The sequence below is a fragment of the Ictalurus furcatus genome, chromosome 17 (assembly GCF_023375685.1).
Source record: "Ictalurus furcatus strain D&B chromosome 17, Billie_1.0, whole genome shotgun sequence".
Classification (NCBI taxonomy): domain Eukaryota; kingdom Metazoa; phylum Chordata; class Actinopteri; order Siluriformes; family Ictaluridae; genus Ictalurus; species Ictalurus furcatus.
In genome coordinates, this window is record NC_071271.1 from 3172024 (window position 1) to 3198471 (window position 26448).

The 26448-nt window shown below is 40.0% G+C and overlaps 1 protein-coding gene across 1 annotated transcript; it reads left to right on the forward strand.

Moving 5' to 3' along the window:
• The first annotated feature begins 5676 nt into the window (after positions 1 to 5676).
• On the forward strand, positions 5677 to 24689 carry LOC128621450 (galactose-3-O-sulfotransferase 2-like). The gene is made up of 4 exons (XM_053647234.1): positions 5677 to 6622; positions 19419 to 19529; positions 20886 to 21549; positions 22801 to 24689. The coding sequence occupies exons 1-4, from the start codon at positions 6549 to 6551 to the stop codon at positions 23851 to 23853; spliced, it is 1902 nt and encodes a 633-aa protein (XP_053503209.1). The 5' UTR covers positions 5677 to 6548; the 3' UTR covers positions 23854 to 24689.
• The last annotated feature ends 1759 nt before the right edge of the window (positions 24690 to 26448 follow it).

Below are 26448 nucleotides of genomic sequence, written 5' to 3' on the forward strand. Positions count from 1 at the left end.
AGTGAAGGTTGGAAGAGGTAAATAGTTGACCTTATTTATATGATGGAGGCAGGTGGTACGATGTCCTCTGTGAAGTGGAGAGACAACTTCCTCTGTGAAGGCAGGAAGCAGATCGACAAAGTCCTCAGTGAAGACATGACATGGAGAAACAACATCCTCTGCAAAGGTGGGAGGAAGAGCGACAACATCCTCTGTGAAGGCAGGTGGAGTGTCAATGTCCTCTGCAAAGTCAGGATGTGGTGCGATGACGTTCTCCGAGAAGACAGGAGATTGAGTGACGATGTCCTTTGTGAAAGCAATAGGTTCAGCGACGACGTCTTCTGTGAAAGTAGAAGTTGGAGCAAACGCGTTCCCTGGGAAAGCAAGAGGCAGTATGGAGATGTCCTCTGCAAAGGCAGGAGGCAGACTGGCAATATCCTTTGCAAAGGCAGGCAACAGATATTTGGTGATGTCTTCAGGAAACTAGTACAGTGGCTGGTTGGGAAAGGTGTCCTCGTGGAGCTGGCCAGCAGAGCAACAGCAGCTGGAGTCAGGAGGCCATGGCAGCTGTGCTTTCTCCAATCTCCCAATACAAATGGCCATCTTCCTTTTGGGGAAGAATCTGATGCAAGCTGACTGTCTGCACAGGGATCAGAGGCCGGTTGCCTCTCATTTCTAGTGAAGGACCCTTGCGTACCCCCTTGAGTATCAGGAACTCTTGCCTTAGGAGGCCATCAAATTCCAAAGTGACCTCCAAACCTGGGTTTCCTTCACACATAAGATATTCTGTGGAGAATAAATCATTCTAGGCCATTGTATGACACCGAAATATTCAAGGACATATCATTTGGAACTCCATAAGATAACACAGGGGCAGTGATAGAAAAAGGGGAACTTTCTCACCAGACCGTATGTTTCCTCATTTCAGCAGTTTATAGACTTCCCGTCTTTAGCCTGTGGTGTCTGTTCTGATGCCTCTCATACCCAGTCACTGCATTCCGCAGTCTTCTGCAAGGTGCCAGTTGACAAATCATGACGTTTTTCAAACGGGTTAGCCAGGATTCATCGTCAGAGTCTATTCCATGGATTAATACGCATGTAAAAAGGTTAGACAAGGATCATCCATAGTCCAAGTCATGGAGGCAAAACCTACAGAAATTAGACTCAGAAACATAAGGAACTAAGACTCATATTTATGAACATTCATAGCGCGAGAAAAGAGAGGCTGGTGAGGAAACGGCTGTTTATAGCTGCTATAACGTGCGTGAGAATGGGAACTAACTTGTTTTGTGGACATTCCAGAACATTAAATGTGACTATAAATCGATAAAATGTACGATGCATTCCAACAGCAGTGAGACAGAGTAAATAATGATGCCTTGAGAAAATGTGGGAGAAAAACTGAGAGATACGCAGATAGACAGAGACTCATTTGTAAGTCGCTTTGGATAAAAGCATTTGCAAAATGAATAAATGTAAATGTAAGTAAGGGATTGAATAAATGAAACGCAGGGTGAAGCATCGGCGATTAGCCAGAAAATTAAAAAGATCATCACAGGAGAGAGAGAGAGAGAGAGAGAGAGAGAGAGAGAGAGATTTAGTATCTTAGTATTTTCATCTGTCCTCCATCACATCCAGATGCTCTCACTGTGTAATTGAGTGATTGCTGCTGTTCTAGGCCAGGAATGTACACACACACTCACACACCCACACAAACACACACACACACAGTTTTTCCATGCAACAGCAAAAGGATTTAACTGTGTAAGAGACAAACGAGAGAGCAGAGAGGGAGAAGAGAGACAGACAGATTAAGAGAGAGATGGCAAGCGTCAGATAGATAGAGAGAGCGAGAGTGTGTGTGTGTGAGAGACAGACCCACATTTAGAAAGCAAGACTGAAAGAATGAGAGTGAAATTACAAGCTCTGGTTTCAGGAAGATCTCAATATGAAACTTTAATGATGTTCTGAATTATTTAATGTTTTAGCCACACACACACACACACACACACACACACACACACACACACACACAGTTTGTCAGGCCCTGCTAGGTTTTCTCATTCATAGCTGCATAAGTATTATTGTTCTGAGACTTTTGAGAAAACTATCCATCCCAGCTGTTAGCTTCTTCTTAGGCTTGTTAGCACCCTTAGTCTAGCAACTAAGCGTTTTCACTATCTGTGAGTATTCTGACTTACTTAGCTGCCAGCCTTTACTAGCTGAGAGCAGTAGTTAGCTGTCTTAGCCTTTAGCTAAATGCCAGTGGGAAAACGTGCAGGGGCGCCCTTTCTTGACGTTGCCAGTTTTAGCAAAAAAAGTATTTTTAAAGCGCTAAGCTAGCTACATTTAATCAAAAAGACATTTAAGCAAACACAATCCATTCAATTATTCACAATTTTTTTAACTAATAGGTTAAAGTTATGTGATGAACTATGATGTTGACAGAGGCAACAGTAGCAGAGATTTTTGCTATAGTATTCTACGTAGTTGCTAGAGCATTGATAGGTGGTTGCTAAGGTGTCATGCCCAAAAAATTGCCAAAATGTCGCAATTCACAATAAACAATAGCGAAGATGGGTAAAAGTAGCTAGTACTGTGCTTTTAAAGTGTGGAAAAACACAAAAACTCTGTGTGTGTGTGTTTTCATGGTCAACTCACACACCAGCCAGACGACCAAGGGCACACGTGGACCTTGATTTATATTTGCTCTGATAAATCGGTGTATTGTTCTCACACTTGTCCTCTTCTCCAAATTCATTTTCACGCTCTGTAATCTTTATTTAATTTTCAGGAATGCTTTTTTTTCCGGCACTGATTTTATCTTGTGCGTGCCAGTAAACTCTCAGATATCTGAGCAAACAAATACGGGCGACACCATTTCACACAGAAGTGCCAGATGGCATAGAGTTACTCGCTAATAAGAGTTACAACCTCATATTTGCTGAAGTGTGTCACATGATGAACAGATACACAATGCACACACACTTCAACTACAGCCGATGAAAGTGTGATACTTTGTAGCAGCTCATACTTAGCTAAAGATATATATATATATATATATATATATATATATATATATATATATATATATCTGTGCATTCACAGCTGATCTGAATATTTTAATATTAATCCAGGTGTGTGTGTGTGTGTGTGTGTGTGTGTGTGTGTGTGTGTAGACCGAGAGAGCGAGATGGAGAGGTTGCTGACAGTTTGTTTTGCTTTTAGTGCCGGATTTCAGTGGAGCTGGACTGCAGTCTACTTGTGTGTTTGTAAGTGTGTCATTTCCATTCCTTGTATTGTTTTTACATGACTGTTAAAGTTCTGCAAATGAGCACTACTCAGTAACATTGGAATGAAAACACAAAACCATTCACAGATTCTTTTGACCACTTTTTTTTTCTTTTTTCCAGAATTCAAGCCACAGAGGCAACTGTAGGCATATGAACTATCTTTTGGAGGAGATTTTTATTCCCTATAAACTTTTGTAAACACTATTGCAGTAAGGCTTAGGGACCTTAGACTCCAATCAAGTAGCAGCTTAGGGACCTTAGACTCCACTTGAGGAGTGGTTTAGGGACCTTGGACTTGGGTACTGGCTTAAAGATTTTGGACTAGTGCTAGTAGTGGAGTAGTGCTAGTGGGACCTTGGACTTGACTTGAGTAGTGTTGTAGGCATGTTAGACTTGAGTAGTGGCTTACAGACCTTGGACTCTATGTGAGTAGTGGTTTTGGGACCTTGGACTCCACTTCAGGAGGGGTTCAGGGACCTTGGCCTCGATTTGAGTAGTAGGTTAGGGACCTTGCCTCGACTTGAGTAGTAGGTTAGGGACCTTGCCTCACCTTGTGTAGTAGGTTAAGGACCTTGCCTCAACTTGAGTAGCAGGTTATGGACCTTGCCTCGACTTGAGTAGTAGGTTAGTGACCTTGGCCTCGATTGAGTAGTAGGTTAGGGACCTTGCCTTGACTTGAGTAGTAGGTTAGGGACCTTGCCTCGATTGAGTAGTAGGTTAGGGACCTTGCCTCGACTTGTGCAGTAGGTTAGGGACCTTGCCTCAACTTGAGTAGTAGGTTAGGGACCTTGCCTCGACTTGAGTAGTAGGTTAAGAAGGACCTTGCCTTGACTTGAGTAGTAGGTTAGCGATCTTGGAATTCAACTTGAGTAGCAGCTTAGGGATATTGAGCTTGATTTGAGTAGTGGTTTATGGGATTTGGAGTCAAATAGTGCTTAGAGGCTTTAAACTGGACTGTAAGAGCAGCTTATATGTGTTCTACTTAACTTGAATAAAGACTTAGGGCCCGAATAGTACTTAGAGGCTTTGGGCTTGACTTGGATTCAGTTTATAGACTTTGGACTTGAATAGTGCTTACAGGCTAAATGAGTAACACTAAATGACTTTCGACTTTCTGGCTTATGGACTTTGGACTTGACTTCAGTAGCTTTTTAGGGACTTTGGACTTTGTGTCACTTAGTGGCTTAGGAACTCTGGACTTATGGTGACTGCTGCAATTGAGAGCCACTGACTTGAGACTTGACTAAGGCTTGATTGTTAAAGGCCCTGACTACTACACTGCTGTTTACACCTATTACAACTACTTGTGTACTTGAGTCTTACAACCATTCAAAGTCTAACCATTAATGTCAGATTGTAATACAAACCTGTGTGTGGGTGGGGGGGTGTTTGATAGAACTTTGAATAGTTCTCTTTTCCTTTCCTTCAGTTTCTCTCCTCTTCTTTTCTTTAATACGATACAATGTTGTCTTTCTTCTCCAGGCAAAGTCAAAGCACCTAGGTCCAGAATCAGGTTCCATTGCCCCCCCCCCCCCCCCCCCCCCCCCCCACAAACACACAAAGGTGGACAGACATGAAACAAACCCTTACAGGAGCTTGTGATGGAAGAGAAGTGTTTATCCTGGTGTTAAGATACATATCTGATTATGAAGAGACACACTTGCTGACTGGTTTTTGGAGATTTTTATGCTCTCAGAAATGGTCAATAAATGACTGTGAATCACACACAGATGACTCAGCGCCACACATTACCCATGGATGATACTATTAAATTAAATTTATAGTTTCATGTTGATGTATTTAATATTGGCCTCAAATGGCTTTCCATACTTTTTTGAGTGGATTTACAGCTGAAACCTAAATTTCAGTTTGCCATAATGTTCTTACATCAAACTGCCAGATAACAGCGCTGAACTTAATAATGCTCCTCACTGGAGCCAATATTACGCAAGAAGTCCGTATTATCTAACTTCTGAACGTGCACAAATTTGGTATTCAGTCCATGCACACATTTGCTCGTTGGCATTTCAGCCAATCAAAATTCGAGGTCACGGAAAAGCGTCCGCCCTGTCGTCAGGAGATCGTAAGCTCAAATCTGTACCGTATGTGTGGTCATGTATGTAGAAGAGTGCGGATAGCTCTTTCCTCCCTTTGATGTAGCATGAGCAGAAGAAGTTCGAAAAAGATGCAGTTGGTCGGCTTAACACGTTTCGGAGGAAGCAAGCGTTAAGATACGTTCATACATACAGTGACTCACAGCGACTAAGCGACCGGAGACCATTCATTTCCGATGAGAGCTGGCGATTTCCGCCGACACGAGCGACAACGACTGTTAGTGACTAGATGTGGGCGTGTCCAGCGAGGTGTCAAAGTTTAGAAAAGTTATGCAAATTTGGAGCAACTTGGTACAGCATCTTCCAATAGGAGTGAAGACAGTAGCGCGCACGTGAAGCCGTGATCTGACACGCCACCTGCGAGTCCGAATTGTTTCGTGGACCTGGACCGGACCGCAATGACAAAGAGCACACGATGCGTCTCCTTCATCTCGTAGGATATGATGCGTATATACAGTGGTATAAATTTTATACACAAATGCTCTTCTTCGAGAATGTTTCATTTTAGTGGCAAGAAAACTGGTTTGTTGTCAAAAAGTGGAATGTTAGTTGTGCCACCCAGTGGTAAATGTTACTAAGGCAACCAGCAGACCTTTCGCTCTCCCCCAGTGGTAGCTGTTGGTAGCTGTGCGATAGGATGATGGGAATTGGCAGGTAAATAAAGCGGGGAGAGAGAAAAAGAAAAAACGTACGAAATGACAAAAATTGTACAAAAATGGGATTAAATTGGAATGTAGTTAGAGATCAGCTTTAAGATGTGAGATAGAATTTACATAGAAATAATAAACAATAAGATCAAATCTAAATATTTCAATCCAAATCCTGGTGGCACAAATATTAGTATATGAGATATGAATATGAACATATATTAAATTTCTCTCTCTTTCTCTCTCTCTCACTCTTTCTCAGTCTCTTTCTCTCTCTCACTCTTTCTCTCTCACACACACTCTCTCTCTCTCTCTCTCTTTCTCTCTCTCTCTCTCACTCTCTTCCTCTCTCTCTCTCTCGTCCAATCAGGTGTCAGTGGGCGGAGTCTCGCGGCTCAGAGGTGTAAGGGAGTCAGAGATGGGTTAGTGTGAGTGTCGGGGAGACAGGAGCTCGGTACCGGGGACTCGGTGGGTGACTCTAGTGGCATGCGGTCTGCGTCAGACACAGCGACACCATGTTCCCGCAGCTGAAGCGCGCGCTCCGGGAAAGAAACGCGTTTTTCCGGGGATCCATCCCGCCGTGGAGCGCGTGAGTCCCTGCTTTAAGTTCATTAATGCGGAATACTTTATTCTCCTTGTCCGTTTTTTTTTAATTATTATTATTATTATTATTATTATTTTACCCCTGATCTTCTAGCTGGAGATTAGATCACTCATAAACTGCTATAGGATGTGTGTTAATATTTCAGTTAATAAATAAGAAGGCTTTTTATTTAAAGGGTTCTGAAATTTCAGCTCCACTTCCCAAAACACGGATTCCTTAATGTCAGCTGAAGCTCATCAACTTAAACTTTCACCTCCAAAGCAGGGCTTCTCAAACTTTCTGCCACCACTTCCAGAGTAAAAGTACTTTCAAATATTTAAAAAAAGAAAGAAAAGGTAAATATTAATTTCTCCAAGCCATTAGAGCTTTTTATTCCTGAACTTTCCACTCACCAAGTTGTAGAAGTAATGCTCATCATATTAACAGTACTTTCTGATTTTAGGAAAACTGATTGAACTTAACAGTAGTTTATACTTGTATATTTTATTACATTTTTTTTGTTTTTGAGCTTTAGAATTAGACTTACAATGACAAGAACTAAAAAGTAACCATAATACTCTTGATTACTAATTGATCAAAATCTTCACCCCGATCATGCCATTTAAAACAACAACAAAACCAAGACAGTCTGGGACCCCCTGGATATAGCCTACATCACGGACCCTGGACCCCATTTCGAGAACATTAAAGTACCCTTTGAGATTTTTACTCGGCTAAAATTACATAATGAAATCCAAATATTGACACATTAAACCCTCCAGTGAAAGTTATATCAGAGTATTTGTTTAGTTGAGCTGTTAGATTAGACTGAGATTGACGTTGAGATCACCTAATTTACGTTTTTTTTTTATCTTACTGAACGACTTTCTACACTAAACACACGATGAAAACACGACAGGCGTCATGTTAAACTCATTCAATAACTTAAATAACTCCTATATTTACTCGAAATCTTACCGCAGTGACAGAAAGTAATCTTTACGGTCAATAAGATTAAAAAATAATAATAATACATTTGAAGTAAATTTCCCAGGGCTGAATGATTGAAAACGATTTGTTGTTGTTATTTGTTTTAGTATTTATATTATAGGTGAAAATATGGACTATTTTATTTATTTATTTATTTATTTTTAAAGATTTTGATCGAATTGTTGTAAAATATCATTTCCATGAATATGATTGATGCTTTTTATGGATATTACATCCTTTTAGGACCCAAATTATGATTGATCGGAATTGATAAATATGTGTAGGCTACTAATAACTATAAATGTAGCTATGTAATATATTGTAAATAATATTATAACTTTAGTATTGAATAGAGAAGAGGTGATGTGAGGAAACAAGGCTCATGAGGATATTTACTCCAGTTTAATTTCATTAAAGACAGTATTTACACAATATTTTCCATCTTCTGTAATATCGCCTGTGGTATAGATTCAGATCAGGTCAGGTGACATACGGCTGAATTTATGTGCTTGAGAGTTAGTTATGACGAGGATAAGTCTAAAAATTCGGCTCAGCTGCAAGCAGCCACATGGAATCTGGGCTAAAAGCGGCCCAAATGCTACGAGTTGTATTTTACTTAACATCGCTGTGGAGATACGGTCTCGTTAGGGTGGAGCTATGGCCCCGTGGTCTGGCAGCCAGCTTGGGTTGAGTTCATCATAGTCATTCCTCTGTGGTTTGTAGGCCAGATGAAAGCATGTCTCGGCGCTCGTTTGCTCTCTGAAAGAAGTATTTTCACTATGCTGAGGTCTGAATGTTCTCGCTGTATTTAGAAATGTAACCAGATTTCTCAGCTTTGTGAGACGGAAACCCTTGTCATTTTCTCTGAGAACATATTAGGAGCGGTGTCATGACAGGTTCTGTAATCTTTTATGTAATCTAACAAATTTGCCTGAGATGAAATTTTACAAATCACAATGTCAAGAAGTATCAAATTGTATTTAATTTAACATCTTTTTTGTTGTTAAGCTATTTCTCCTTGAAATGATGACGTTTTTCTATAAAGAAACGTTTTATTTAACGTTTACGGAAGGAGTCTCCAGTGTCAGTGCTTCGTAACAGTCGGAGGTAAAGCTGTAACTAAACTAAATCGGGTTTCGCATCGACAAGCTGCGTGTTTATTTTTATTTTTTATTTTTCCAAAGTATTTTCAAGAGGAGAACATAAAGCGCGAGTGCTGAGCTAACGACAGATGAGTTGGAACTTGTTCTGTGGAACCTCCTCAACGTTAAATGTAATTACAGTATAAACAGATAAAACGTACAACGTCTCCTTTGTTATTAAATGAAAAAAATAGATATTTTTTTAAAGTTGAACACTCGCTGTAACCTAAGAGGAATAAATGGTTCAGGACGTGCTGTTGTTAAAACTTTTTAATAACAATAACATAACATAATCGCACCACAACAGTTGATAATACAGCGTGACTCACATGGTGCAGGTTATGTGATTAACTAGTCTAGTAACAAATCTAATCACCCGAATCTACTGTCTGAGCTAGAAAGAAATCAGCTCCAGCTTCACTTCTTTTGTACCATTCTGTGTATTTTATTTTTTTTTAAAGGCACCAAGTCCAAAATAATTCACCTTAAGTCATTTGATACCAAGAATCAGATGAAACCTTATACTGACGTTTTTTTTTTTTTTTTGAAATCTTTGAAAGACACAAGCATCCAGAAGCTTCCGAGGTGTTAGAAACGATGATGCTAACGTAGCTCTGTACAATGAGGCACCCCTCTACCTCACTGGAAAGGGAGCACCACAAAGCGTGAAATAAAATATTGCTGTCTTGACTATCACGACACACAGTACTTATGAGACGAACACGTATCCAAATACTTGTATGTGTATCAGGATATTTCCGTCTTTGATATGCGTTATGAGCTCTACCTCTTTTTGCACACTAAGCAACAGCAGACGTACCGGAGCACGACGTTTGCGAGTGGGAATCGAACTGCCTCAAACGTGCTTACTTCATCGACGTGATATGAAGCAGAACATAGAGCCGGGCCACTTTTATCCTGGATCTGAAAAGCAGCACACGCCTTAAAATATCCCTGAAATTTCTTGAGAGCGGTCGAATTGCTTGCTTGTGGATTGATTGATGTATTTCCTTTTGATACAAATCAGAGAGGGGGGCGTGTCATCTGATAAGAAACAAATTGGATGAGCACAGAATGACCTGTTAAAAGATTTCCTCAGTTATACCGGAAATGATAAGCTTTATATATATATATTTTTTAAAACAAATTTGTTTTTACAGTGCCAAGAGACTCGTATGATAAGGTTTAAGACACCAGAAAGCATCTTTTGTCTGTAATGCATAATATTTATTGTGCGAGCAAAAAAACCCAAAAGAAACCCACAGAAGTGTCAAAATTAATATCCTTAATTTATTCATATGCAAACTGGACACGCACGCCCCTTTCCCGCACGTCCCGCCCACTTTCCTGGCTGATGAACTGGTTTGCACGTGCCGTGTTTGTGTAATGAAGCCCGATAGGTGTGTTTCAGTAAGGTTTTCAGCTCCATGTTTCCTAAAATTTCACTGAGTTCAATTTCCCACACTTTAATGGAATGATATTCGTGCTGCGAAATAAAACATAAAGATATTGCTATACAGTGCATCCGGAAAGTATTCACGGCGCTTCACTTTTCCCACATTTTGTTATGTTACAGACTTATTCCAAAATGGATTAAATTCATTATTTTCCTCAAAATTCTACAAACTGCACCCCATAATGACAACATGAAAGAAGTTTGTTTGAAATCTTTGCCAATTTATTAAAAATAAAAAACAAAAAAAAGCACATGTACATAAGTATTCACAGCCTTTACTCAATACTTTGTTGAAGCACCTTTGGCACCAATTACAGCCTCAAGTCTTTTTGAGTATGATGCTACAAGCTTGGCACACCTATTTTTGGGCAGTTTCTCCCATTCTTCTTTGCAGGACCTCTCAAGCTCCATCAGGTTGGATGGGGATCGTCGGTGCACAGCCATTTTCAGATCTCTCCAGAGATGTTCAATCGGGTTCAAGTCTGGACTCTGGCTGGGCCACTCAAGGACATTCACAGATTTGTCCTGTAGCCACTCCTATTGGAAGATGAACCTTCGCCCCAGTCTGAGGTCCAGAGCGCTCTGGAGCAGGTTTTCATCAAGGATGTCTCTGTACATTGCTGCATTCATCTTTCCCTCGATCCTGACTAATCTCCCAGTTCCTGCCGCTGAAAAACATCCCCACAGCATGATGCTGCCACCACCATGCTTCACTGTAGGGATGGTATTGGCCAGGTGATGACTGGTGCCTGGTTTCCTCCAGACATGACGTTTGCCATTCAGGCCAAAGAGTTCAATCTTTGTCTTGGTCTTGGTCTGAGATTCCTTCAGGTGCCTTTTGGCAAACTCCAGACGGGCTGTCATGTGCCTTTTACTGAAGAGTGGCTTCCGTCTGGCCACTCTACCATACAGGCCCGATTTATGGAGTTCTGCAGAGATGGTTGTTCTTCTGGAAGGTTCTCCTCTCTCCACAGAGACACGCTGGAGCTGCTGGTTCCAAACTTCTTCCATTTACGGATGATGGAGGCCACTGTGCTCATTGGTACCGTCAATGCTGCAGAAATGTTTCTGTACCCTTCCCCAGATCTGTGCCTCGATACAATGCTGTCTCGGAGGTCTACAGACAGTTCCTTGGACGTCATGGCTTGGTTTGTGCTCTGACATGCATTGTTAACTGTGGGACCTTATATAGACAGCTGTGTGCTTTTCAAAATCATGTCCAATCAACTGAATTTACCACAGGTGGACTCCAATCGAATTGTAGAAACATCTCAAGGATGATCAGTGGAAACAGGATGCACCTGAGCTCAATTTTGAGTGTCATGGTAAAGGCTGCGAAAACTTATGTATATGTTTTTAATAAATTGGCAAAGATTTCAAACAGACTTCTTTCACGTTGTAATTATGGGGTATTGTTTGTAGAATTTTGAGGAAAATAATGAATTGAATCCATTTTGGAATAAGGCTGTAACATAACAACATGTGGGAAAAGTGAAGCGCTGTGAATACTTTCCGGATGCACTGTATGGTAATGTTTCTAATGTAAATTAAGATGACCATTGTCAGTTGAACGATAATTAATGCTTTTAATGGAATTTTGTTTGTGTAAATGTGTTATGTTTTATGTGATGCGCTTTGAAATAGTTTCTAAGGTTGAATTAAACCAAAATCAACTTTATACGATTTATCGTTTTCAGCCAATCAGCAATCAAGTAATTACAAAAGTATAACTCCATAGATTTTAGCTGGTTTGAGCACTCAAATTATGTCCCTTAATGGTGCTTAGTGAAGGTATTTTAAAAAAAGTTTTTATTCAACTTTAGGGTGACTTTAAATGTGGCTAATGAACTCGTTACAGAACTGTAGAAGTTACACAACTGTAGAAGTTAACTTTAAGGTTAAGGGATGTTAGCAGACATTTCATTTTTAACCAGACTGTCCTTTTAAATCTGCTTAAGTTGCAGTAGTAAGTTGGGATTTAAAAAATTTTTTATTCCTTACTTGTACAAATAACCTGGAAGATATTATGTAGAACATTATTTTTTTTTTTTAAATAAAAAAGCGAAACTAAATAAAAAAAAAATAAAAAAACTTCCGGTCTGGAATGCTTGCTTTAAAAAAAATTTTTTTTTTGGTGTTTGGCGCATCGTCTTCTGTTCCTGTCAGTCATTTTATAGACATGACTGCATGGGCCACTGTAGATCCTGGGGGGGTGGAGCTTTGTGAACATGGGCAGGAATCGTTCAAATCTTGAACCCACTTAACCGTTAGAGACGTAATCTGTGGGGGGTGGGGGTGGAGGTGGAGGTGGGGGCTGGGTCTGTCTAATCATACCTAATGCACCTTTTAAGTGAAGAATAAAACAATTGGTGACGTGCTGTTTTTGGAAAATAACCAATAATCTTATAACCCGGCGATTTGCTAATGAGAACATGTTATCCGTTTATAGTTTATAGTGTTGCCAAGAAACCGCAACCGCGTAAACTCCTCAGTCCTGAAGATGTCGTAAAACTTATCGTTACAAAGCGCTGATACTGGAGACTCCTTCCATAAATGTTAAATAACAATCTCCTTACAGAAACTTCACCATACCTACAAACACTTCTTATTTATTTATTTATTTATTTATTTTAAACGTGAATTTGTTACTAAAGAAACGATAACGTATTTGAACATGAACAGTAGAACGTGAATCAACCCCTTCCGATAAATCAGAATCGAGAAGCCGTGAGTATTAGGTGTCCGTGCTGTTATATTTCATCAGTGCTGCTTTCATTTTCACCGCGGTCTGAAATTCCGCACCTGGAAGGGAGACGAGTTATTTTGGACCGAGGCGTTGGCTAAGTCACAGCTAGCTCACGTCACGGTGTTATTTGAACACAGCCGGATATTGAATGCCGATTGAATTTTCCATAGGAGTCAAGTTGTATGGTGTGTATGTGTGCGTGTGTGTGTGTGTTACCGGTCACACACTGCTGCTCAGACTACTTCAAACCATCAGTTCATGAACTTCAGACTATGTTTGGATATAGACTGTGTTACCATGATGCCCTGCGTGTGTGTGTGTGTGTGTGTGTGTGTGTGTGTGTGTATCCTGGAAGTTGGGCACACACTCCTTTCTCCAGATGTTTCTGTGGCCGTAGGGTACCTTCCTTAATTCCTTCCTTTTTATTCCTTCCTGATGTTTGCATATGTGTGCGGGTGTGTTTATCCATCTCCATAACAGTGATATTTATAGACCCGTGTGTTTCATCCAGCACAGATTTCGAACTGTCAGACATCTCGTTCTGCTCACCGCAGGATTCTGACATCAGACTTCGAGTCGAATTCTAAGAAGTCGGCCATTATGCAAGAAGAAACCATCCCCCAAACACCCCCCACCCCAAAGGATACTTGTGGTCAAAAACTAAACGAACAAAAACAAGCACCGGGATTAAACTAAATCCCACGTACATCTATACTTAACTGCTCTGATTGAATTTTAAAGCCGCAGGGAAGCTGTGTCTTCTAATGAGGTTAACGCCGGTCTGGTGCAGACTTTAAGCAGCACACAGTCTGAATAAACGCTTACCGTACGGCGTCTACATGAAACGCACCACAGTCTCTCCTCCTTATATGGAAAGTGGGCGTGGCTAATGTTATTGTAACTTCACCCTGCCCAATCACAAGACGGATGTCAGTCATCCCTCCTGTGTAGTGTTGTTTTTTTTTTTTTTGTGTTAAAAACCATTCTTGCTTAAATAGCAGTTTCAAATCTGAGTAAGCGAAAATAGTGAGAAACAAAAACAATCAAAAGCTTTAAAAAATTTTAAAGAAATTAAAATCCAAATCCTATAATAATAAAAAATAAAAACCCTAGCCAAAAAAAATATGTTTATGTATTTTTATATTTATTTCTCACATTTATTTATTATTTAGGTAATTAATTAATTAATTAATTAATTAGTTTATTGTTGTGGATATTTCCCCCCTTTCTTTCTTTCTTTTTTTTTTATTTACGTATTACTGAGAATATTCTGTTATTTATAATTTTTTTCTGTTATTTCTATATTTAAATATAAATATTTCATTATTTATTTATTTTCCATATTGCTTCATGCGTATGATAATGAGGGGGCGTGGCTTTCCCACCCAGGCAAGAGCGCTCCCCGCACGGTGCAGGTGATTAGTCCTGTGACTGAATGCGTGTTGTCTCTCTAACAGCCGTTACCTTCTTGTGTCTTTTAGGACCACACGTGGAAGCGGTTTGTGTGATGACTGGGTCAGGAGATTGGTTCAGAATTACTCGCAGCACTGTTATTTATTTATTTTTAAATAAATATGGTTTAATAAACTCAACATTTCATTAAAAGACTGTTTTCATGCGCTGGAAGGCAGGAGGTTCCTGGCAGCAGCTCGGACCATTTTCTGCTTAGCTTAGCGTTATTTATACGACTGAATATAAATATCCTGTAAGTGTGAGCCGAGTCATGCGGTTCAGAGGATTTGCTTCAAACGAGTAAAATTCTGTTACCGCTTTGTTTGGAATATGATTTTCACTAAACATACAGAGACAGGCATGGACAAACCTGTAGTGCAAGAATATCCCATGTCTGTGATGTTTGTTTGTTTGTTTGTTTGTTTTTATCTATAGCTGCCTGCGGACGAGTTGGCTCAATAATCTCGTAGTCACTAGTGTTAAAAAGTAAAAATCCTACAGATGCTGTAGCTTTATGACACAAAATATCATATCAGGATCCTTGAAGACATTTCTACATGATATGCATCAGGATGTATAGGTTTTCTAACCAAGTACAAGCAGTAGCCCTAAGTAATAAAAGAAATCAATATTTAAAAAAAAAAAAAAAAATGAATCACTTTTAACTGAAACTATTAAAAATAATAAATACTAATAATTTTTAAAATTTTTTTATTCTAATAATGTTGTTTCACTACAGTTTTAAACGTTTCAATGCGAAATGTGAACATCTAATCGTTAAAGAAAAGATACCCAGATACCTGCAATATCTGAGAAAATTTGTGACATAATTGAACACAATATCGATATTCGGTGGTCTTCGAAAAATAGCGAAATGTAAAGACGCTAACCAGGCTTGAATAGTTTGGCTGCAGTGCTTTGTTTTTTGTGAGGGTGCGAACACAATGAGCAATATTTTTATTGGGGTCCAAGCACCGAAGGTCCGTTTCTTCATCTTCTTCTTCTTCTTCTTCTTCTGGCTAGGTTGTCTATGGCAACCCATAGAACCATCTGGTAAAAAGTTGTAAAATTTGGCACACTTATTGGGGAGGGTCTAAGGAACATTGTTCAGACTCATAACTTTCGAACCGTGTGTCCAAAATTGAAAAGCCAAGCATCGCTTGAGTCGCTTGAGAGTCGCTGTTTCGAGACGGGTTCAACGCACCACATGACGTCAGTTTCCCATTTGTTCATCTAGACCTTTCCTCCTGCAGACCGTGTCTGTGGTCAAATCATGCACATCATGAGTGAAACTACAAATCACTCTTGAATCCTTTTGACGAATGTTATGGCTCCGCTTTCCTGTGTTTGCTTGGGCAACATTTGTAGTGCGTCTGTGAAAAAAGCAGCTCACCGAGTCTGGGTGCTTGGCCCCCCGAAAAAGCTGCTTGCAGCTTTAATTCTGAATATTCTTCTAGACTCGTTTGTGTTAGTATTAATGTAGTTAACTGGCTAACCGGCTTACCATATGTTATGTTACATTAGTTACCATTTTTTTGAGCTTATTCAAGAAAAAGAAGCTACATTTACAGTTTGATTTATGATCCCTGAGACGATATGACATGTAAGATTTTTAGAGAAGGCCACTTCTGACCCTGTACCGTTCAGCAGACTGGAGCAAACAGTCAGCCAAAAGCAAGAGTAATTAATCCAGACGAGGACATTTTTTGTTTCTTCAGTCAGGAGTCACATCCCGAGCTATCTGCAACTAACACACGCAAAGCAACCGGTGCTGCAATTTCGTATCAATCCGTAAAATCTGATTTCAGTCGAGCAACAGGATTAAAGGAGAGCTGTGACGTGTGTCACGGTCAGCTCGTTAGCATAAAATTACCTAATGGACTTCAGGAATAAAAACAAAAATAAATGAAACAAAAGAAAGAAGTAGCTACAGGTTACGGAGGGAAAAAGCAACATTAGTTGCAATTATAAAAAGTATGACGGGAGCTTTTTAATTAGGTGAATGTAATTAAATGAATTAAAATCCTTCCAAAACATGTCAGGAGGGGCTGTTACAGGAAATAAATAAATAACAGTATAAAAAAGACAGGGGGCGCACGGTGGCTTAGTGGTTAGCACGTTCGCCTCACACCTCCAGGGTCGGGGGTTCGATTCCTACCGTGACCCTGTGTGTGCGGAGTTTGCATGTTCTCCCCGTGCTGCGGGGGTTTCCTCCGGGTACTCCGGTTTCCTCCCCCAGTCCAAACACATGCATGGTAGGCTGATTGGCATGTCCAAAGTGTCCGTAGTGTATGAATGGGTGTGTGAATGTGTGTGTGATTGTGTGCCCTGCGATGGATTGGCACCCTGTCCAGGGTGTACCCCGCCTTGTGCCCCATGCTCCCTGGGATAGGCTCCAGGTTCCCCGTGACCCTGAAAAGGATAAGCGGTATAGAAGATGGATGGATGGATAAAAAAGACAAAAACAAAAAAAATTGTAAATAAATATAAATGTAAAACACAATTAATCATTGAAAATAAACTCAGATGAACAATATAACGACTTTTTAAAAAATTTTCTGTCAATTTTTATAAAAATTGTTCGCTGAGTAATTTGTTTATTTATCTTTTTTTAAATATGGTATTTTAAAAATAAATATTTTTGGCAGATCAAGTCCTCGATTCAATTTAGCGTAAGGCGAAATGTAAATTCTTGACACATTTTCATGCACGTACAGTAAGTTGTTTAACCTTATACCACAGTGCTATTGAATTCTGGATTCTGATTGGCCAGAAGGTGTCGATTTCGTTTTCTACAACGGCAGCTTGACGGTAGTCGAATCACAGGTTTGTATCCATGCGCTCGTTCGAATACGTTATGGTTTCTATAGCAACGGCTCATTCGTAGAGACTGGAACAGCGGACGCATGAACCTATTAACTAAAACAAGTCTGGAATCGTTAATGTTTTATGAGATTTTATGCTTTTTGTGCGTTTCTTGTTAGACTGACTAGCCGAAGGTTTGTTTTTTTGTCTTATTACAGTGACGAGAAAAGCTATTTATAGCTGCTATAATGTAAACTTGTCGTATTCCTTGCATAGTTTTGGATTCAGTCACGTTTCTAACCTCTGGAACAAACTGTAGAAACTCTGACGAAACCCGCCTGGCTTTCTGGATGAGGCTCCTAAAGGAACTTGAGAAACTATTTGGCTGTCCTTTGTGTCCAGATGCCTGTAAGAGAGGATTTCCCCTGCACGATGTACTCGAGTGAAAGTAAAAGTTTATGAAAAAGTAAACGATTTAACAGATGAAAATGAAGCTAGTCATGTTTTCATGTGAAAAGTAACTCATCTACAGTGCTGTTTTGCCTGAAAACATCATTTGGTTCCTGTAAGTTTGCAGCTCAAATGCTTTGTAGTTTGCTAACTAATTAATCAGAAGTCATCGAAATACCCACCGTTAGCTAGAATTTCAGCTACTGGAACTGATGCTAGTCTAACCTGGCGTTAGCAAAGAGAAAACAGGCTAGCTTGATAAATTATAGCTAGTTAATGTTAGCTAATTAGCAACATTTTACCTCATCATGAGTAGGTGGAGTGAGGCAAAGGAGACGCCTCATTTTCATATTCATCTTTGCAACGGTTACATTTTACTGAGGTAGAACCTTGTTTTTTTTCCAGATGCACACGGTTAGCTGTAGCGCTAACTACATTGCGTAGCATGAGAAGGTTCCCGTTACCTCAGATGATGAATTGAAACGATTCTTGATGACTAATAATGACTACTTGGAGTAACATAGACGTTTTTGGTTTTTTTTGCATCAAGTCAGCCGAACATTTTGTGTTCGTTATTGTGAGGAAGAAATCATCATCAGTTCCACATGAGTATCGTTTATTTACAGTAGATTTGAAATATTTGACGTATTCACCAGTGAGACAGGAAGAGTGTCTAAAACCAGCTGTCTCAGCAGCAGTGTGGGTTTCTGAGCCTGTGTGTGTGTGTGCGCGCACGCTTATGTGCGGCTGATGTAATTGTGCTCAATAAAAACAAAATGTAAACAAGTGACACGAAAACTGCAGATTTGCAAGAAGAAGGGAAAAACACATTTACTCTTTATTGCATTCTTTGATTTTTTTTCACCTCTCCTTTCTTTCTTTCCCTCTTCCTTTCCTGCTCTTTGTTTCATCGTTTTATTGTCTCCTTCTTCGTCTCTCTCTTTCTTGCTCTTCCATCCTTTTCTGCTTTCTCTCTCTCTCTGTTCTTCCAGTCTTTTCATTCCATTCTGTTGTTTCTTCATTTGTCATGTCTTTCGTGCTTTCATTCTTTTTCTTCTCCCTTTCATTTTTGTACTCCTGTTATTTCATATAATTTTGTTCTTTCTTTGTTTGTATGTCTTTCTTTCTTTCATTTCATCTTTTTATATTTCTTTTCTTCTTTTAATTGTTTTATTATTTATTTCTTTATTTGTATATACTCTTTCTTAATTTTTCTTTTTGTTTGTTTGCTTGAGTGATTCTTTTTGTTTCTTTCTTCCCTTTTTCTCTCTTTTTTCCTTTTGTTCATTTTTTCCTATTTTTGTTTTTGTTTACCTTTGTTTATTTTTATTTATTTAATAATTTTGTTTTTTTTCTACCACTTTTCGTTCTCTCTCAATTTTGTTTATTTTATGTCTCCTGTCTTTTCTTTGAATTCTTTTGTTCTTTTTAGTCATGCATTTTCTTTGTCTTATTTGTTCCATTTTTCTTTAGTTTCTTTCTTTTTTCTTTCAGATATCTTTCTTCCTTTTTTGTTTTGTTTGCTTGATTTTCATCCCACCCTAATTATTTCTTTCTTTCTTTCTTTCTTTCTTTCTTTCTTTCTTTCTTTCTTTCTGTCTTTACAGCAAACAACCCATCATGAAACCTAAACATCCTTTTTTTACCCTTATATATGCATATATACATATATATTATATGAGTTAGAACTTAGTTATAGAAATATTTTTTATTTTCTTATTAATTATAGACTTTGTGTGTGTCCGTGTGTGTTGGTTATAGGTGTGCAAGGGCAGTGTTTTGCGGTCACCTGCGTTTTCTATGGCGTGTGTTGATGTTTTTGACCGTCCTGTGTGTGGCGCTGCAGTTACTGAGTGCAGTTCGTCAGTCTTGGTGAGTCCTAATAAACATCTAAATCTAAATATCTATAATGCATTTGATTGATTATATAATACTAATGAGAGTTCTTTTAACGATTTATCAACTTGGAGTCAGCATTCGATTCGGCACTGACGCAACACGGTTCGGCACGGACACGACACGATCCGGCATGGACACGGTTCGGCACCGGCGCGACACGGTTCAGCATCGATATGACTCGGCACGACAAGACATAATTCAGCACCGACATGAAACGACTCGGCACGACACGATTCGGCACCGACGCGACATGATTCGGCACCGACACGACACGATTCGGCATGGACATGAAACGACTCGGCATGACACGATTCGCCAATGACACCATTCGGCACCAACACGACACGATTCGCGACCGACACGGTTCGGCACGGTCACGACGCGCTTCGGCACTGACATGACACGATTCACCCCCGACACGACTTGGCACGGACACGACTCGGCACATGCACGACATGATTCGGCACAGATGCGACATGACTCGGCACGAACACAACTCGACACGGCACGATTCGGCACGGACACAACACCGACACGATTCAGCACCAATATGTTTCAGTTACAATCTATTCGATTCGGCACCAATACGATTCGATTCGGAACCAATATGATTCGATACGGCACCAATATTATTTGATTCAGCACCAATATGATTCAATTTGAATCTATACAATTCGATTTAGCACCAAAGTGATTTGATTCAGCACCAATCCAGTTCGATTCGGCACCCATACGATTCGATTCAGCACACTTGGGTCAGCTGTCGCTCAGTTGTTAGAGTCTGAATCCACTAATCGCAGGGTTGGCGGTTTGATTCCCGGCCCACATGACTCCACATACTGAAGTGTCCTTGGGCAACACACTGAACCCCAAGTTGCTCCTGATGGCAGGCTAGTGCGTTGCATGGCAGCTCTGCTGTGATTGGTGTGTGAGTGGGTGGATGAGAAACAGTGTAAAGCACTTTGTAGAACTGCTTAGGTTAAAAAGGCACTATATAAATGCAGACCATTTACCATCCATACGATTCGATTCGGCACCTCAACGATTTGAAAACCAATACAGTTAAATTCAGCACCAATCTGATTCTATTCAAGTCCAATCCAATATGACTCCGTTCAGTTAGTTCATTTAACATGCATTGATTTCACTTCCAGGTTTTAACACTACAAATTGTGGAAAGGGTCAAGGGGGGTTAATATGTGGGCAAGTCACTCTATCTGTTGGTATCTTCATTATAGTTGGATCTTTAAATTGGTAGAGTTGATAGAATTTGGCTAGACTTGCAAAAAAAAAAACTCATCTTCCTTAAAGAATCTTTCTTTACCGCAGGAACAAGAAGACCAGGCGATCTGACCACCAGTTGAACAATCCTCTTCTTATTGAACAGAGAGATGCTCAGTCTATCATGGAGAACTTTAATTCAAACCAAGAAGCCTTCCAGTGGAAGCATTTCCAGTGGAGCAATGGAAAAGACGAAGGCTCGAATCAGGTTTCAGAACATGCAAGAAAAAATCTGGACACAACACCAGCTCGACGTCTCGCTAGCACTTCCGTGAGGATCTTAACCCCGCATCAGCCATCACATGACTACAAAGGCGAATCGGTGGTTGACCGGGAATTCCCAAAACAACCACAAGACCAAATTTTGTCCCATGACCATCTTCCGAAAAGATCTCCAGAACCTCGATCATCTGGTCCGAGACATGACGCCAAACAAACATCGAGCTTTTTGACTAGCGACAGAAACGGCACGTGTCAACCCAAGAACCATGTTTTCTTCCTGAAAACGCACAAGACGGCCAGCAGCACCATCCTCAACATCCTGTATCGCTATGGCGACACCCATAACTTGACATTTGCGCTGCCGGTGTACATGCACAGCCAGCTCTACTACCCGCACTTCTTCATGTCGCACTTCGTCGAGGGCATGAAGTCTCGCCGAGTGACAGAGTTCCACATCATGTGCAACCACATGCGCTTCCGAGGGCCTGAGGTCAGAATGTGTGAAGGTTTTTTTTAAAAACGAGGGAGTGTTTTAAAATTATTTGGTCTTTTCACTTGATTGAACCCATGAGCTAATTATCAAGCCTGAACTGGGTTGAACCGGGATTATGTTGCCTTTTCAGTGCTTCTGAAAAAAAAAAAAACCCAAACATACACCAGAAGTCATTTGTTTTGAGGGACTACGTGTGCGACTTATCACAATACAAGTGGCAAGTTAGCTAGCTAATGTTAGTCTGAGACATTTTGAGTAGATCCTGCCTGCTGCTTAAAATATGAACGGGGCAATACATAACATTCAACATGGCAGCATATTACACAAGTCCCACCCCTCAGTAAAAAGAGCCAATCGCCAGACCTGTCAGATTCTGGTCTAGTTCTGGTCTATTGGTCTCTCCTTATTCAAGTGGAAAGGAGGCTGACTGGAAATTACTGCCTGGGAGAATCACCAAGATGGCCACCAAGCAGAAGGACTTTGTGTTAGCTAGTTAGTATTACAGCCAATTTAGCAGTACGTAATGTATTGGGTTCTCCACAACTAGCAAGGTCACACATGTATCATATATCTATTGAAAATAACAGGAAGTTACATTATCAACATTTTTCCTTGGTTTATCTACACTACAATTTTGTGTCCAAAAATCTATCAATATGTTAGTCTACGATCAGTGAACAAAATATAAATGTAACTGCCTCTAGGGGGCGAGTTTGGAGGGAAAACACCAACCTGTGCAGGTCAGGGTTACTCCAGGAATGTTCCTAGATTGTACATTTAGTGTTACGCATAAAAGTTAACATTTTATTTGCTATTCGTACCACTAATGCCTGGGCCACACTACAACATTTACACAACCCTAATCCCTCATCCTTACACCTCTTGACTTGTCGAGAGTAAAAATAATCACACACTTTCAGGTCATTTTCACATCATGAGTCCCATCCGATGACCCTGATTCTCAGTACCTGAAAATTCTCATCAACAAAACAGACTTCAGATTTAAACAACAAATAAAATGGTGGACGACGGTTCAGCTAGACTGTTATTGGCTATCGGTGTTTCACAAATCTGCCCCAAATTCCACCTCTGTATGCTCTAGTGGGGCCCAGGCATGACCACAATCTTTATATTTCATCATTTATCAAAAATGTGATTTATTTCCTTCAGAAATCCATCATGTTTTTGGACTAATATTAGTGATGAATATTGTGTAATATATTAAACGTATAAATATCTGTCTCTCAGGTGAGAAAGGTCATGCCCTTGGACACGTTTTATTTCTCCATCCTGCGCAATCCGGTGTCCATGATGGAGTCTCTCTTCACGTACTACAAATCAATCCCAGCATTCCGCAATTTCAAGACCCTCGAGGACTTTCTGCTCGATGAAGGCCGTTCTTACAATGATACTGTGCTTGGTAACAATTACGCCCGTAACATCCTGACCTTCGACTTCGGCTTCAACAACTCGGCACTGTCCGGCGAAGCGGAACTGGACGAACGAGCCGTGGCTCTGATTTCCGCCGTGGAGAGTGAATTCCACCTCATCCTGATCTCGGAGTACTTCGACGAGTCTATGGTGTTGCTCAGACACGCCCTCTGCTGGACCCTGGACGACATCGTGTCATTCCGCCTGAACAGCCGAAGCGAGAAAACCCGCAAATCGCTGAGCGTGGAAATGACCGAGCAGGTGAAGAAGTGGAACTCGTTGGATTGGCGACTCTACCAACACTTTAATGCAAGCTTCTGGAGGCGGATAGATACATCGCTAGGGCGCACTAAGCTCCAAGAGGAAGTGGAGCTTCTCAGAGCCAGAAGGGCAGTACTGGAGAAAACCTGCCTTTTAGGGGGCGGGGCTGTGGATCCAGCTCACGTACTTGATTCGTCATTGAAGCCATTCCAGTACGGCCAAGCGGTTATCCAGGGATATAACATTCGCCCGGGATTGGACAACGACACACACCGTTTTTGTCACAGGCTCATCATACCCGAACTGCAGTACACCGGGGCTTTGTACGTTAAACAGTTCCCTGATATCGCTGTTAAAATTGCGGCTGCTAAAAAGCAGGCAGCAAAAAAGCACCCAGCCCCCGGCAAACACGTCATAAATGCTAATAGGAATGGCACCAGTGCGCCTGTCGCTGAGAAGCGCAACTCGATCATACAAAGCAGGACAGATTCTGTTAGAAACAAGAATGTTGATAAGGTGCGAAAAGCTAATATGCTTATATTAGCCAAAGACAATATGGATGTTAAAGATAATGCTAACTCAGCTGAAGCAAAGCAACACAAAACCTAAAGACAAATGAACCTCAACCTGACATTAAACAGCGAAATATGCTAAATGTGCCTTAGCCTATGCTGTGGAGTAGATCTCAATTTGTTCATATCCAGCAGTCAGGAAAAAAATACAAATGAATGTCAAATGCAATTTACACAAAACCGATCAACTGTTTGTTCTCTTACTTGTGATTATCTTTGCACTTTGCTAGATCCTCTTGGGTCTTAAAATCATGATTAATTTGTTAGCTAGGGGGAATATTTGTAAATATTTCACTGTTTTTCTGAAAACTAAGCAGTCCAGGCTAAGTTTCGACTATTCTTCTTCTTCTCTTTCTTGTTGTTGTTGTTGTTGTTGTTATTATTATGTGAACTGGCCCTAAATTCTATATAGACACTGATTCTATTTAATTAATGTCTTTTCAAATCCTAAAAGCTGGTATACAAGTATAAGAAATAAGATTATTGTTACTGTGAGATGGTAAATACGGGTGTATATCCTCTGAATGAGATGATTCAGGCTAAATGTCACAATTTAAATGCAGATTTTTCTAACAAGATTCAGTTTTCTCTTGAAAGAGAAATGTAAGGTTTATAAACATAGCTGATATGAAATTCAAGTTTGTAAAAAAAAAAAAATCCTGATGTAGCCTTTGGTGGGGGCGGGGCTGTGGTAAATGTCACTTATGTAGAATTTATTTACACATTTGTACTCAACACTACAGTGCTTTAAAATTTCTTCCCGTTAATGTCCTGTTCTATTGTTCTCTTTAAAATTTTGTTTGATATCTATTATGTTCGTAATAATGATGAGCAAAATATACACCAGTTATTTATCCATCTTTATACACCAGGACTTCATTTATCCGTCTTTTAGTAAAGTTCTGTGTAAATGGTTTCGCACAGCAAAAAAAAAAAAATCACACCAAATTTACAGACGTTTCGTTGACAATTGTTTTCATTCTCACGTGTGAACTAAACGCCAATCAGTCGTAAATGACCAAGTGCGTTCATGGCACAGCTGATTTGCATTTAGCCACGCCCAGAAAACTCCACAAAAAGCAAAGCTCGCAGAGAGTTGAAAAACGACAAAACGGCGACTAAACATTGTTGGGTAAATCTTCCAGTATTGCAGCTCACCCACTGCAGCTCATCACTAACACACACACACACACTCACTCTTCCGTCTTTCATAGGGTGCCATTACTTTTGTTCTCTTGATTTACGGATTCGCTTCGGATCCATGTCTTTCAAGTCGTTAACATGAAATGAAACAGTTTCATGGAACGTATTAAAAAAATGGTGTGTATTTGAAATAAAGAAGTGATTTAAACTCGACAGCGTAATCCGTATTTAAAAAATCGCAGTAACTCGTCAACAGTTGTACGATTCGAAGCCAATCATTCGAGGTTCACGTTAGTAGCAAGTAAATTTATACAAACTCGAGAGCTCTTGTTGGATACGAACGCTTTTCCTAAACTAAGAGGATTTTCACGGACACCACGTTTCTTGCATAAACACTCCTACGTTCCATTTACGAATAAATTTGTTCGGATTGACAAATGAGGTCCAATGTCGATGTAAGGAATGAAGGTGATGGCAATTTTTTTTTTTTTTGTATTCTACTTTTTGTAAAAGTTTAAAATGGGTCATTCTAAAAGCAATGACACATAAGGGCTAATTGGGTTTCCAAATTTGGCAAACTCTTCGGCTAACCTCGGAATGCTGAATACTTGTGGGATAAGGGATTGGATTTGTAACAGAAGTATTAATTAATTCAAACTTAAAAGGAACCGAAAAGGAAACAAAAATCTCAAGACTTTCTAAATTCGCTTAGCTAGATCTTGTTCCTTTTCTTCTCTACTTTCTATTCACTTGTAAGGAACTATTTTTGCTAACACTTTTTATTTGTTGACCGCTTTTTTATGTGTGCTGCAGTACTTTGTAGAAGTTAGCGGTACGCAGGCTAATCTCGCTCTAACTGAAGTTAAGGAAATGACCTGAATTATTCAGACAAGTAAAGCTTACGGGGCGATTAAACTGCAATCGCAGTGACTGGAATTGAGCATGAATGTGAAGGAAGCTAATCAGACAGACTCTCATGCTAACCGGTGCGAGTTTCATTCAGCTGGAGCGTCTCAGTCTGACTGACTACATTTAACGCTGAACAAACCAAAAACACTCACATTCTCACTACAGATACAGCTAGCTAACATTATCAAACGATGCTATCAGCGATAAAGATTTTGCTAACTTTTTTCACAAGCGATGAATAGAAACGAACTGGTAACTATCAAGCTATTAATGCTAACGTCGAGGCTAACATCAGGTAATGTTAGCTGTCATGTTAACAGCGGTGAAAGAATTCTTCCGTAGTAAAATTCAGCGCTGAATTCAAGTGTTCTCAAACGATTCTGGAGAAATCTTCGAAGTTTAGTCTCAGCAGCATTAACAAAGCTGAGGTGAAAAATCTTTCCATTGTGAGCAAAATTTATGTTTCTCTGGTAAACATTGCCTATAAACATCATCAGGATTCGAGCTCCTGATGATGAGGCAAATGCGTTTCTGTTGTGCCACTCTGGAGCTCTATAGCTATGTTGTTTTTTATGCTTTC